At 36.0% G+C, this 15,465-nt stretch overlaps 1 protein-coding gene across 5 annotated transcripts in view; it reads right to left on the reverse strand.

The window, feature by feature from the left end:
• Ptprz1 (protein tyrosine phosphatase receptor type Z1) overlaps positions 1 to 15,465 on the reverse strand; it is a 173,123-nt gene that overhangs the window by 59,897 nt on the left and 97,761 nt on the right. For all 5 annotated transcript variants that reach the window (XM_010635346.1, XM_010635345.1, XM_033758096.1 and 2 more), the window contains exons 7-9: positions 12,416 to 12,573; positions 12,124 to 12,274; positions 451 to 635 (exon numbers count right to left, since the gene is read on the reverse strand). In XM_010635346.1, the coding sequence (XP_010633648.1) occupies positions 451 to 635; positions 12,124 to 12,274; positions 12,416 to 12,573 (494 nt within the window). The remainder of the gene's footprint in view (positions 1 to 450; positions 636 to 12,123; positions 12,275 to 12,415; positions 12,574 to 15,465) is intronic.

A 15,465-nucleotide genomic window follows, 5' to 3' on the forward strand; every position in this document is an offset into this window, starting at 1 on the left:
GAAAAAAATGTGAGAGAATGAAAAGATGAAAATAAAGTGTTTGTAGATGGGGAGGGGAGGAGGGGGTGAAGGGAGGGCAGAGGTAAGGGGAAAAAAATGAGAATCAAGACTTGCCATGTAAAGGTACATGATCCCAACAATGAATGTAACTGTACTGTATCCCTAAATGTACCAATAAACTCAATAAAAAAAATAGAGCACATTATATGATCTCCAGTTCATAAGTTTTTCCACACATAACTGCTCTTATAATGTTGGCAAAGTAATGATCTTCCTGCAATTTACTTTTAGCTTTTGACATAGTTTTGTACGGTTTCTGCTCGCCACTGGAGACCTTCATACAAAGTCTAAAGTAACCAAGGATAACAATATGCAGTCATTTGTAAGCCCTTACCTTGGAAATTTAAACTATAAAGAGATCATGCATAAAACAATTGGTCTGATAGTTACCAGGTCTTGATAGCCATCTGTCAAAAATTCATGCTTGGTTTGGTCTTCGCCCTCCAATTGCTGGTACACAACTGCAAACTTCTCAATCATGGTATCGTAAACCACTCGAGGTCTTTCCCATGTAACAAGAAGGCTGGTATAATTTTCTGGGTCTGCCTGCACATTTTCTGGTTCTGAACTACAAAAAGAGAGAGAGAGAGAGAGAGAGAGAGAGAGAGAGAGAGAGAGAGAGAGAGAGAGAGAGAATAAGAGTTACTGACATAACCATTCACCTCTAGGGCTTTACTAAGTAAAGCATATTGCAAAATTTTTTTCTTATGTTTAATTTCGATGTAAGGTAAAAAGTAATAGAAGTTATACTTCTGCATGATGGAGGTTTTGTTTATGTTATTTTCTGTATCTAAAATTGTAGTAGTCACCTTTTTACTATTATAACAAAACATCCGTGGCAGGTGATTTCATAAAGAAAAACGGGTTTATCTGGTTTCTAGTTCTGGAGGCTGGAAGCCCAAACCTCACAGTGCTGGCTCTGCTGAGGACCCTCTTGGCTGCACCACATCGTGGGCAAAGTAGGTGTGAATCTCCACATCTGTATGAACTTCCTCTGTCCATATCAGGGCACTAGGATTCAATCACAGGAGTTGCATGACCTAATCTAATCATATCCCAAAAGGCATCACCTCTAAACATCACAGCCAGATTGTTTCTACCCTCTTTTTTAAAATTAATGTTATTGGTATACATATATATATATAGACATTAGTCATTGGAAATCTGCACCTTTACAGAATACATCTTGGTTCGTATGTTTTCCCCACTCCCCTGCCCTCCTTTCAACCCTTCCACCCCTCGCTGTCTACAAAGACTTCGTTTTCATTTTCTCATATTAATTCCATTCCCTTCTTTTTCCCCCACCCCTCCCACTTCCCCTTCGCACCTTTTCTTTCTATTTCACATTATCTATTATACCTTTTAGTCTTTATTTACACTTTCAATTTCTCACTATCATTATTAGCATAAGATTCTGAGGGTTAAATACCTGCCTTAGGTTAGGAGGATAAGTCATGGCAAAATATTCTCTTTTCCTGTTTTTATTTTTTTTTTCTTTCCTTTTCTTTTTTGCTCAGTCCAAGCCCTGACTTTCCATTTAGAAAAAGTCTTGGTCAAATGCTAACCTCTCTATGATGTGTGCTCTGATCTCTACTGAAGTGATCTGTGTTATTTTCACTTGTCCGTTTTACATTATTACGTTATTTACACATTATTTACATTGTTTTCACATGCTCATACTATTTTTATCTGAATGTCTTAGCTCCTCTAGATGATAACCCTAAGAACCATACACTCTATTTCTAGGTTGCCCAGAACATGGTCTTGATTATATCTGGCCCACAAGTTCATTTTTAGAAACAAAGAAGCAAAGGATATTTTCATGCTCGCTGTATCTTTGTCTTTTTGTTACCTAACAAATATACTTAGCTTAGGACTAACTAGGCTAGGATGGTCTAATACTGGACATTTTGTTATGTTATTAGAGAATTTTAAAAATTATGAACAATTCCCAAACCGAGACAGCTATAGAACAATTAAAACTCTGATTTCAATGTTTTTTCATAACTGCTGACAAAAACTCACTTTGACACAAACAACAGACTGAGTAATTTCAGGGAATTAGGAAATGTGTCTCATCTGACAAAAAATGTGAAATATTGTTCAGAGACTTCCTAAAGTGAATTTAAACTCATGCTGGGAATCATGCTATAAATTTAGTCCCACCAGAAAGAAGTGCCCGGGGGCTGGGGATTTAGCTCAGTGGCACCACACCTACCTTGCAAGTGCAAGGTCCTGAGTTTGATCCCAGGTACTGGGGGGGAAAAGACAAAAAACAAAATACAACAAAACAAAACAAAAAAAGAATGCCCTGGCATCTCATTAAAAAGTATTCATGAGATTGTTTAAACCAATGCGGAAGAGAAAAGTTGTATGATTTTTCGTATTGTTAATGAAGCAGAATGATAAATGCAATCTCTTCACAGGCCAGATACATTTGCAAAGCAGAGGAAAAGATCTTTCAGGACAAAGTTTAATTAATAAGACCACAGAGTGCAGGCTCTGTTTTCAGATGACACCGTAGTCACAAAGCCAGTAGGTGGGCGCGTGGAGTCTCAGCTAGTTATCAAGGACACCAACCCACAAGGGCTCACAAAGACGTTCCAGCAACTGCACTATACTGGGACGGCAAAGTCCTTTTGCCTTTGCTAGTCTGCAGTTCATCCCATGAACACAGGAGGGCACCCACAAGTAGCAGTTGGCGAAATAAATTGAAATTGAAATTTCATGTGTCGTAATCAATACCAGCAACTTTGGCATCTGTGCTCTATGATGACAATGGTACATGAGCGGTTCATGAACTATATCCATATGTGTTATATGGATAATTGTGTCAACAGAATTTTTCACTAAAAACTCATGAAGTTTTTTTTTTTCTTTTTTTAAATTTAGGGAGAGGTTAGAGTGAGTTGTTCCTTTGGGAATAAGAAGACAATTCTTTTATTGTTAAAAAAACCATTAGTTCAGACAAAGAAAATATCTTCTAATGTAAGTTTAAAGTACATCATATTATGCTACCCCAAGACACTTTTATTTATTCCCACCAGATGGCAGAAAACCATACAGCCATCTTCCTAGTGAGCTATTCACATAAACGACCATTACAGAAACAGGCTTGCCTCATACTCGATTATAATGAGTCCTAAATACATTTTTTTATGATGAAAGTGATTCTGCACAATATAATTTGTAGACTTTATCCTCCTCATCAATCTCACTTTTTAGAGAGAATGATTTGAAGAGAACTATATTCTTCAAGATGAAAACATTTAAAAAATTCATTAGCTTTATGAATATACACAAAACATAAAAATCTCTTGAGAAAGATATAAAATTATTAATTGATAAATATCCAACGGACTATTGTCTATAATAGTACAAACTAATTTGGTTGGATGTCTAGGTTTATCAGGCTTTATGGGGGTAGTAGTTAGAAAATGCTTCAAATTTTAACAATCAGTATTTTTCTTATTTCTTCTTTTTAATTGAGTCAATTGGAACATTTTAGGTATACAGTACAGTTACATTCATTATTGGGATCTTGTACCTTTATACGACAGGTCTTGGTTCTCATTTTTTCCCCTTGTCCCTGCCCTCCCTTCACCCCCTCCTCCCCTCCCCATTTCAAACACTTTATTTCCATTTTTTTCATTTTCTCATATTTTTTTCCTCTCCCTTATTACCTTTCCTCTACCCTTCCCACTTTCCCTACACCTTTAGCCCTTTTCTTCCTATTTCACAGCAGAGTTTCATTCTTTGCCTTCTTCCTTCCAAATTTTTAAGAGCTTCTTGGTTATTTCATAATACTCTAATCTTATATTTTAATTATTAACTTATTTGTAAATCATTCATTTTGTTTATTGATATCAGTTTAGTAATATATCATAAATCTGCAGTAGACTTATTGTTTGGTTGTTGAAACAGAATTTTACGGGAAAAAATATATGTGCTTTAGAATGACTTCAAGAGAAAAACTTCTATTTCCCTGTGTTCTATGATTTTGCCAAAATTGTCCTATAAGATAGAACCAGTCTTTTAAATAACGATCCAATGCATTCCACGCATACTAGTTGGTGTTCAACAGAAATCTGAGTAATAACTACTAGAGAAGTAACTGATATACAATTACATGAAAATTTTTTCTTATTTTCCTTTATTTCTTATTGAAATCGTTTAAGACAAAATAAATTCTATACAGCATATTATGTGTACTGAAAATTAAGGAGGGTTTCCAGATCATTATGTACTTAGATGCACTGTGCAAACTAACATAGAATAAGATGGTAATGAACATATGGTGAGTTCAGAACTCTGCTGAGGTTTCCACTCCTTCTTCGGGACTATCTTACATTCTGATTCTTTTCCTTAACTAAGTGTGATCTGGGTCATAGTTCATTCTTGGTCAGGGAACCTGGCCAAGAAGGACCCAGTTCCTGCAGGCTGCTGGCTATGAGCTAGGTTTCAACACATCCCAGGGCCCATGTGAAGTCATACAGAATGCAGGAACATGGTTCAGTACTGTGCACATGCAAAATATCCTCCCTGCAAAGCTGTCCCTTATCAGACAGCTATTGATGCTCTGCTTTAAAACATTCCCAACATTCCACCATCTTCTGCCTGTTTCAGGCACTACTTACTTGGTCTCAGGCACTCTTGACACATAATGCAGAAGGTTCTTGCCTTTAGGAAGCTCATTCCTGTGATTGCTTTATAATTTTTAAGTTAGTAAGGTCTAAGATATAATGGATGCCTTTAGTTTGCACACTTGGAACTCCTTTCATAGAGGAATGGATGACAAACTGGAAAAAATAATCTGCTACTTAGATCAAATTAATTATTGCTTGTCAAAATTTAACATATTTCCCACTTAAAGTTGCAAAAAGCTTAACAAACTTTTAGCTGGCATAAAGTACCATGCTTATCATTTACCCTCTTATTATTCACATGAAGAAAGATTGCCCAGTATATAGGAACACATATAATTTGTGGAAAAAGTACCAAAATATTAAGAATTGTCATGAATAAAAAGAAATAAAAAAGCAGAGACCAAGACAAATCTGTTTGTTAATCGGGAAAGATGATTCAGTGCCAATCGGGAATGAGCTCCTTCTGCATTCCTTGCTCTGAGCTGCCTCCAGGGTGAAGGTGGAGCCTGAGCACCCTGTATAATGACCAAAAATGTGGATGGACAGGAAAGGACAGGGAGGTGGTTCTTGGGGAGTGGCAGAGAAAATGTCATAATTACTGGCGACTACATTATGTTTGACTCAGCTATTTCCCACTAATTTGCAGTTCATAATTGGTGAGTAAACACAGCTCAGTACAAAAGTACTCCTAAATTCACCACATCCTTATTTGAGGTTTATAAGCTTCATTAAAAAAAAATTAAGATAAGTAATTTGATAACTACTCTGAGAGAAGCTTAAAGATGCAGAGACTCAGAAGACAAACTACAAGGTTATGATTTCTTCTCAGGAGTGTTGGGCCTTAGTAAAGCTAATTTAAACATTGATACAAATGTTCAATATAATAATGGAGAAAATTATATCCCTGAGTAGTACTCCTAAGTGGCTATGCTTTCAAATTCTACATATTTCACAATCTTCTCCACAGATAAGGTAACTTTTTCAATTCAATATTTAATACATAATCTTCTAAGAAGTGAATAATCTTCATTTCATTTTTCTGACATTTATATACAACTGACCTTAATGAATGCTATTTACAGCTACTGACCTTCAAACAGGTAAGTCTACTGATATATAATTCAACATGGTCCTTTTCAGAAATAGTAGTAAATTTCTTGTAGTTCAACTATGCTATGATACAAAGACGCTTCTATCCTGGTATGTCTTGAAAAGATTTTATATTTTATTGCCTTTTAAAAAGAAGTTTGTAATAAATACAATATAGGGTGAACAAATGAGATCTGACTATAATTCTACCTCACAATTTTAAAATGCCTTAACCTTGGAAAACTTGAATAGTAACGCTCCACACCTGCAGTGATTTCTTGACTCTTGTGTATATATCCGTAATTCTAGTGATGAATCTGGTATACATTATGTCCAAGGCACTAAAATACTTCGCTAACTTTAGCTCATTTAATCATTAACAACAAACCCATAAAATGACCACTGTGAATTTTTCTTTTGATAGATGAAGAACCTGAAGACCGGAGAGATTAATAACTTGTTAATTTTACACTAGTAAGGATTGATGCTGAAATTAGCTTGATAGAAAAAGAGTATCACACATTAAAGTCCAAGCTTTCTTTCTGCCACACTTCATTTGGCCCCAAGTTTTTAGAAGGAAAACCTCATGAATGTATCAAGAGAGCAACACGAAAGCACATGGTGCTTGGGACAAAGCTGAATTTCACCTGGTTTACCCTCTGGCCGTGCCTGTACTGTTATTCACCCTCAGTATTCTTACTTAAAAGATCATTTTCACTAACTCCTTCATGATGGTGTCATCAGATTCTGTGTTCTCAGAAGTGATGATATCTGTTTCATGACGTGAAACAGAAATACCTTTTTAAAAGATGATAATTCTAAAAAAGTGAAAAAATGAGGATTCAAGTTCTGGAATGAAATATACATTTATTGAAAACATTTATTTAATGCCTGCTGTGAATACAAAAATGAATAAGGTCAGATCTCTAACCTCATTGTGTGAAGACAGAAATACAAATCTTAAATGATAATTATTTGGAACATGTATTATAAAATACAACTTTTAACAATGCATTTATTAAGAGCAAGACTCTGATAATTTTCTTGCAGGCACTCCTCTCTTGGTCAAAATGAGTATTCATACTGTTAAAATATATATTACACATATAACTTGCATGTACAAAACTGAGGTACTAGTTTAATAAATTTTGACTATACATTGGAATATTGCATAAAAATTTGAAATGCTATGTCAAAGGTACATTTAGAGTACCATGTTACAAAAATTCAATAAACATACATGTGGCTTATAGTCTCTTGTTTGTAAGATATAGCAAAATTTTTAATTTAAGAGAAAGGCCTGGAAAGATATTCACCACAGTTCTCATAGTGGTTCTTTTTGACTTAAGGAACTTGTATTTTCTTCTGGATCCTTATCTATATTTTATAATGTATCTGTAATAAAAATCTACTTGTGGTTTAAATTTAAAGAAGAGTAAATCCTGAAAATTAATGCAATCCTCAACTCTAATTATCAAATTCATTTCCAAAAACCAGCATACACACTAAGAAAAGAACTGGTACAGGATTATGCACAAGATAAATGATAGAAAGTGATTATTGAACACAAACACTTATGATGTGAAAAGCAAGAATTATCAGGGTGAGGTGGCACATGCCTTTAATGCTAGCACTTGGGAGGCTGATTCAGAAGAATTGCCACAAGTTTGATGCCAGCCTGGGCTATAAAGTGAGGTCAAGTTTACTCTGAACTACATGACAAGACCCTGTCTCAAAGAAAAAAAAAAAAAAAGCAAGTATGAACTGTTCCAGTTTGAGAACAAAAACTTAAAACTTTCAAAGCAGATTCACTTCTCTTTTTCAACTGCAAATAAAAAGCAAGCAGTTCATATTTCCTTATTTCAGTAAATGCAGAAGATTATACAATGGGGATTGTAAAAATATTATGTAATTATCTTGATATGCTAAATGTTCATTATGCTAAATTATAATTTAACTGAATGCTAACAAAGTTAAAAACGAAAGTGATTTAGCTATTTCCCTTCTTGGTAAAAATGAATAAACTACTTCATAATAATTTTATTGTGACAGTGACATTCTGTTTTTAAAATTAGAGTCTTTCTTCCCTAGGGACCATCTTTAGTTGTGAACAGGATTTATATGTCGTACTATAATCTTCTGAAGATTGAAAGTTTTTTTTAATTATTTAAAGATAACATACATACTCTACTTAATCCCAAAGGCCAAGTAATAAGCCTGGACTCATTCATTAATCCATTCCTTTTTCCTCATTCATCAAGGGGTCAAAGGGCTCTTACTAGTGGACAAGTACTTTATTAGGTGATAGAGACAATACTGAGATTAATTGGTATAGAGTAGCATGAAAGTAGGGCAGGCACAAAAACACCCCTGAAGCCAGGCAAGGAAAAGGACAAGGACCATCACTACAGGTAAGGAACCATGATAGCTCTGCAGAAAAGAATACTTGCAATGATGAAGAATGTAGGAGACCTTTGAAATATAACTCATATTAAATCAAAATGACAGCTGGCTGAAAGTTTCACTGTATAGATAAGACCCATCCAACTGACATAATATGTTGTCTAACAGAAAAATTTCATTGCAAATCCAAAATTTAAATGGTAGAGCTTTAAAAGACTATACATAAGCATTCAAGTCTATGTAATGATACAAAAGTGTTCTTTATAATCTTCAACCTCTGTGGAGGGGGAGAAGCATGTCTTGTTACTTGGAGAATGCTTTGGGGCTCACTGGAATGGGGATTGGTAGGCCAGGTATAAGGATCTGGGCCAAGCTAATTCTTCCACCTTGGAGAGACAGGAAGACTGGTAGTAGGATGAAGGCAGCAGTTAAGATTCTGCCAGAGAGACTCACAGGAGAAAGGGCAGAAAGGTCTGAGAGCTCCAGGCCTAGCATTGGAGAGTGCAGAAGAGATGGACTTTGGCTTATGCAATTTCAGAGCAATAATGATGATCATTAAGAACAAAAACTAGGGGCTGGGGATTTAGCTCAGTGGTTTGGTGGCCTGCCTTGCAAGCGCAAGGACCCGAGTTCAATCCCCAGTACCAAAAAAAAAAAAAAGAACAAAAACTTTAGGGTGAAGGGAGGGCAGGGACAAGGGGAAAAAATGAGAACCAAGACCTGTCATGTAGAGGCACAAGATCCCAACAATGAACGTAACTGTACTGTATCCCTAAAATGTACCAATAAACTCAATTATGTAATTAAAAAAAGAACAAAAACTTTAATAAAAACTACAATTAAAGCTCTTGAACACTTTTATTTACCCTAAGGATGTCCAATGTAAAGGAGCAACACTGAGCAATAGTTTCTAAATTGTATGCAGATGTTTCAGTAAGAGGCTGTTTTGTAGCCCCTCCTTTCCCCTATACTGCATGAATCTTAAGTCACAACACAACCATCCCAAATGGACTTTTCTGAAGATGCCGGGGAGACATTGTATTTAGGAATATGCACACTGCCAAACGGCTTGGGGATGTACATTTTTATTGTAAAAATTTATTTATAAAATTTTTCACTTGTAAGTCCCTTCCATTTAAATGAGCGAATCTATTTTGAATAGCTTTTTTATCCTCCCCCTCTCAGTTGGCTACGCCATTTTAATTATTTTGGGAATAAACCACAGATAAAATAGGCAATAAATTATTACTCTAACAGTCATAGCAGTGATGCTGCAGAGATATAAAATTCTGTGACAAATGCGGCATGTGCTCTATGGGAGTAAGATTGATTGCTGTGAGTTCCACTCAACAAAATTGGTTTCCTTCCTTCATGGGCCCCATCATATATTTATGTAACTCAAAAGACCAAGAAGTTTACAAAGTGTTGTTCCTCTGACCTTAGGACAAACAAAGCACTTGAAAGTCAGGACTATTCTTTTAGGTTTCATGTCTTTACAGTAGTTAGCTTTTACTATAAAATTATGTAAGCTAAAATTACATTTCTTTATAAGTATAAAACATAGTGGCATGAACATTAGAAGACTTTAAAATCAGGGACACATGTGTTCAAATACTGACTTCACTCCCTTTCAGTTGTGTAAACTGGGGCAAGTCACTTACATCAGGTCCCAAACTGTAAATGAAAATATGAGCCTAATTTCACAAAATGAGTGATGTGAGGTTTAAGTAAAATAATCTATGGTTCAATCACTAGGAAAGTCACATAATACATGGCAGCTATTATAGGTTTTTGAAGTTCCCTTTACTACTTTGAGCCCTTAATACTAACTATGAAACAACAATGATTTATGTTAACTCAGGACTACGTATAGATTTACACATTAACAGTACAGGGAGCACCCACCAAGCATAAGCTGATATGATTTTATTATAGGAAAATGGATTCTTTTGGACATTTAGTGAGTATTCAGTGAATGAAAACTTTATTTTAGCTCAACAATGGAGGTGAAGAGATAAAAGACATTGACTCCCTTTATGGGGCTCAGTCTGCGGGGGAAGCCAAGTACTCACACAACAACTACCATGGTACAACTACCATGAAATTTGGATGCAGGGAATCAGGAGTCCTTGGGCACACTGGAAAAACACATATGAATATTATTCATCTTGTATTCTACACAAGTGGTGCCTACTTGAACGTACATCCTTATGCCCGGGCCAGAGCCAGACAGGGCGGGGTGGCAGGGTAGGGTCAGTGATGGTTTCCCTGTGGAAATGATGTTGTGCCTGGATCTTGAAGAATGAGGAGGAAGCAAGCAGGGAAGAACATGCCACTAATAGGAAGCAGAATTTTTTTTGTTTTGTTTTGAGACAGAGTCTTGTTTAGGCTCACAGTGCAACCCAGGTTTGCCTTCAACTCATGGCAACCCCCCTGTCTCGGTTTCCTGAGTGCTGGGGTTACAGGCGTACATCACCACTCCCAGCAGAAACAGCATTGTAAACGTAAGCTGGGAGAATATGGCTTTCTGTCCTTAGGGAAACTCAGGGAGTTAAGATGACAGAAGGAAGCTAGTTGGGGAGGAGCACTGCACTAAGAGGAGTAGGCACTAAACAGGACCTGCCACGCAATGACCAATATTTTATTGATTTTATTCTAAAAGAAACGAGGAGCCAATGAAGAGTTTAAACAAAATACAAAATTTTGTATGCACATGTGTATGCACATAGTAAAAAGGAATCCTATTTGTTGCTTTTGTTTAAATCGTATTTTGGAAGAGGTGATAAAATCAATCTTGCTTTTTTTGTAATCAATCATCTATTATCTACCAGACAGGATATTATGGTATTTAGTATTGTTGGTAGAAATATAATTAAATTTCTCATTTGGGGCAATTTAAGTTGAAACTTAATGTCATATTAAATGTGGCTATTCATCATTGTCATCTTGATCACTATTATTTTTGTGAAAGGACAAACAATTCTCACATACATTAAAACAAAACAAGTATGCAGTTTTAATGCCTGATCTTCAAAAGGAGTTCATTGTTAAATTAAAATTATATATGGCAAAAAATGCAGTGCAGGACGGAGATCGAAGAAGCCCTTCTACTTGGATAAGCTTTCTGTCCCCACAACAAAGACCCCTGCAAGTGTTTCTGTCATAAGCCATACAAACACAGTACACAGGAAAGGGGGAAAGCATCAGAGGCATGTGACTGTGACCTCTAGACATCTCTGGAAAGTGTTCTGAGTGCTGTTTCAGCTTCAAAAGACTCAGAGGATACTCCGCCACAGCCCCCACTGTCAACTTCGGCCGTGTCTGACAAAGACAAATTTCTTTCCCTCCAAAGAAAGAAACTAGGAAAGACTCACTTTTACCATTAATAATTTAGTATATTCATTTTCAAGACATTTTAGGCTCTAGGCTTTTCCCTGGGAGCTGACAACACAAAGATGAGCAGTTTAAAATCCAAATCACACATCAAGACTCAGCTCCAATGTGGTTGTCCCATGGCCAGCCCAACGGAAGGATCTCCCCAAATTCTGAACACCTTGGTATCTTCTTCATTATTCTCTTACAACTTTTAGACCAGGAGGATGCTGTGAAGTTAGTTTGGAGAGGTATACGTGGCCTGCCTGTCTATTACTGAATGTTTTGGAAAAATCGCTTTCTTTTACAGAATTTCAGCTTTTCTCATTTGTAAAATGGGATTATTCATACAAGAAGAAAAGGCTTTTTATAGCTAACATTTGACAGAAGGTAGATGTGGTAACTGAAATTGAGAAAAGTTAAAGAATTTACCTAAAGCTACAAAATCAAAATATTCTTAGAACTCTAAGTCCTATATATTTTTCCTCATACAAAAATTACCATCTACACTGAATCTGTAAGACTTGTAGAAAAGTTACAGTTCAATACATACCTGCTTCGTGAATCTCTTCCTTTCCAGTGTATGAAGAAAACACCTGCCTAGAAAATTTGTATTGCTGTTCTCGAAAATTGTTTTGTAAGTAGTCCATCAACATGACATAGCCAGACTGCTGCATTGTAAGAACTTCACAAAACACAGCCAACTGGAAAGAAGATCAAATAATTTACATATCTACTTTGAAGGCATGAGATAGTGTTTTAAAATAGATACCCTATAGTAAAGCTAGAAAATGATTCTTTTAAAATTGATTTAAGCACTTCATTACGTGAATTTCCAAGATTACCTGGCTTTCAGAGATGCTAACTGTATCTTTAAAAACAATCCATTCAACGGTGTCTGTACAAGGAGGAGATGTCAGTGAGCCATTGTAAATGTAATACTTGTCAGTGGAGTTTGGCAGAAGGTTCAGCAAAATAAATGGATCTAAGGCAGCCTGCTTTCCTACAAAGTAATAATACATATCTCAGCTGGAATTCCAACACTGGGAACTGAGCTATTCAAAGAGTCTACGAAACAGAGACACATGCTTTCTTATATATTTAATCAGAACTGAAATTTCGGGAACATTCTAGGTATATAAAAGAATGATAAGTTTGAAATACTCCAAATTATCTTAAATGTATCACTATATAATGTTAGATGCCTTATCTTTGCAACACCATGCTGAAGATAATGTTGTATACTATAAAAAGCTATTTAGAAATCATATGATCATCTCAATAGTTACCATTTAGTCTTTCATAAGTTTCCAGTCTAGTTTATGAAAAGCAAAAACAAAACCTTATTCAGGTAAAGATTATCTTCAAAAGCCTATAATGAACATCATATTTAAGGATAAGTTATTGGAAGTTTTTTCTCCAAAAATCAAGAATGAGACAAAGACGTGTTGCTATTATAATTTGTATTTAACATTGAATTGTAGGACTGGTCCAATGCAATTATGTAAGCAAAAGAAAGAAAACTCATAAAGATTGTATAGGAATAAATGACACCATGACAATTTGCAGGTAACACAGTTGCGTGAGTAACCTATTGAAAAAATTAGATTATTAGAATTATCAAATGGATTTAGAAAAGTCACTGCATATAAGATCAATTAGAAAAATCAATTGCATTTTATATACTACGGTGAAACAATAGAAAATGAAACATGAAGTAATTTGACATAAAATGACAACAAAATATCAAATACTTAAAAGTAAATTGAATAAATAATGTTAAAATAACTGTTTTGAAAACCTTTCTTGAGAAAATTAAATCAAACCCTAAAAAAGGTGAGAAATAACACGTTCATAGGTTTGAAGAATTAGTATTGTGGAAGTCATTGGTTTTTCCCCAAACTGACTTCTGGATACAATTACCATTTTAACTAAAACCCTAAATGGGTATGTGTGGTTGTGTGCCTGTGTGTGTGTGCAAATGTATAATTGACATGGTGATCATAAAATTTAAATGGAAATGCAAGAAAAAGTTAAAAGAATTTTGAAAAATAGAAAGGCTGGAGAACTTGTATTACCAGATAAGATAAGAAGTTCTATCGCACAAAGTTGTAGAAATCACGACAGTGCAATGTTTGTGCAAAGATAAAGAACAACAGAAGGGAAGACAGGACAGATCCATGAGGCACGGCCACCTGATTTACAAGGCAGACATTACTAGGCAGAGTGGAACAGATGGACTTTTCAATAAACAGTGCTATACCGATTGGCTATCTTTAGAAAAAGTGAATTTTGACTCCGTATTTCTAGTTCTTATCAATAGCTTGTTGACTTAAAAGTGAACAGAAAAATAACACTTTCAGAGAAAAACAATGAAAATGTCTTTATAATATTAAAGTAGGAGACCCAGCAAGGACCCAAAGACCCTGGAGGGGGTCTCTTCAGCTGCCTGCCTGCCTGAGATCACCCGGCAGGTGCGTGACCTCCCGGACTGCGCGACAACAGACCCAGTAAGGAAGGTAGCCGCGTGGGTGCCCTTGAAACACCCCCAAGCCCCCCCCCGTTCTCAAACCTCCTGATTGGGCCAGTCCTTACACCAACTCTGCAGAGGCATAGATTCTCATGAAGGGTAGTTTTCTGAGCTCCCAACTTTGAACATCTTTAAAGAAAGGGCAGGGGAAACCTGTAATAGAACTGAGTGGAGTTCAACCCTGAGGGTAGGGAAACTCAAGTTAGGCATTGTAGACTGTGTTCAGTCTCATCATGGGGAACTGCCATTGGCTAGTTGAGACCAGGGGATTTGGTTCTGCATATGGCTGTGCATGTGGTATAATATGAGAACAGAGACAGTCTGAAAGAGGCCCTTCAAATTCTTTTTTTTTCTCTTTCTCTCTCTTTTTTCTTTTCCTCATTCCACCCTAAAATTTCTTTCTTTTTTCTGTCCTCTCTCTCCAACTCAGTCTCTTGCTCCACCATGTTGTCCCTCATCTCCCTTTTTATTCCAGCTCCTGCCCTAACTCAGACTTCTTCTTTTATTATTTTTTGTTTTTAGGAGGGGTTTCTCTTTATGTTCTTTTCTCCAGTCATTTTACCTCACTCATGGCTCTGTACCTTCAAGGGAAGGCAAACGCCTGTTATTGTTAAGGGGATATATTCTTGTCCTTATTCCTGCACTCTCTCTATCCCCCCTGAAGTTAATAGCTTTGTAAAGATAGTAAGGTAATTCTACAACCTCTGGATTCACTTCAAACCTGCTCTAATTCTTTCATTTATCTAATCCTCTCATTCTAAGTCTAACCCCCCATCCTAAATGGTAAAGATGCTATAATGAAAAGCATATTCACTGCAAACATACTAAGGGCTGCTTCTTGAAATTAATTTAATTCACATGAGTTAAAGGTGATACATTAATGACTACCACAAGTGGTCAGTTTGCAAGCTGTGCCTGATCCTATTGGGCTGCTGAATGTATCAATTGGGATAAAGGGTTGTGATTGATTTAAAGAGTTGTTTTTGCTGATATTATGAAAATGAGGATGTCTATGAGTCATTAGAAACTCAAAAGCTAACACGCAACTATATTAGGAAGATTTAAGTAATACCCAGAAATTAAAGAAGGACAACCCAACAATAAAAATAAAAATGAGAAAACACTTAAGCAAGACACAAAAACAGATTTCCAGTTCACCAATGGCAAATAGTAGGACAAATGAGGATGAAAAGTCTGATAGTGAACCAACAGGACTCCCTGGACCCATAGCACAGGAGGTAACAAAACAGATCAATCAGGCTCTAGAAAAATTCAAATCAGAAATAATTTCCCAGTTAACCAGAGAGATGATGAGCAAAATGAAAGTGATGATTCGAGACTCTAGAGCAGAAACTGACAAAAAAA

Source organism: Fukomys damarensis, unplaced genomic scaffold (genome assembly GCF_012274545.1).
Source record: "Fukomys damarensis isolate Sample0158 unplaced genomic scaffold, DMR_v1.0_HiC HiC_scaffold_4, whole genome shotgun sequence".
Taxonomy (NCBI): Eukaryota; Metazoa; Chordata; class Mammalia; order Rodentia; family Bathyergidae; genus Fukomys; species Fukomys damarensis.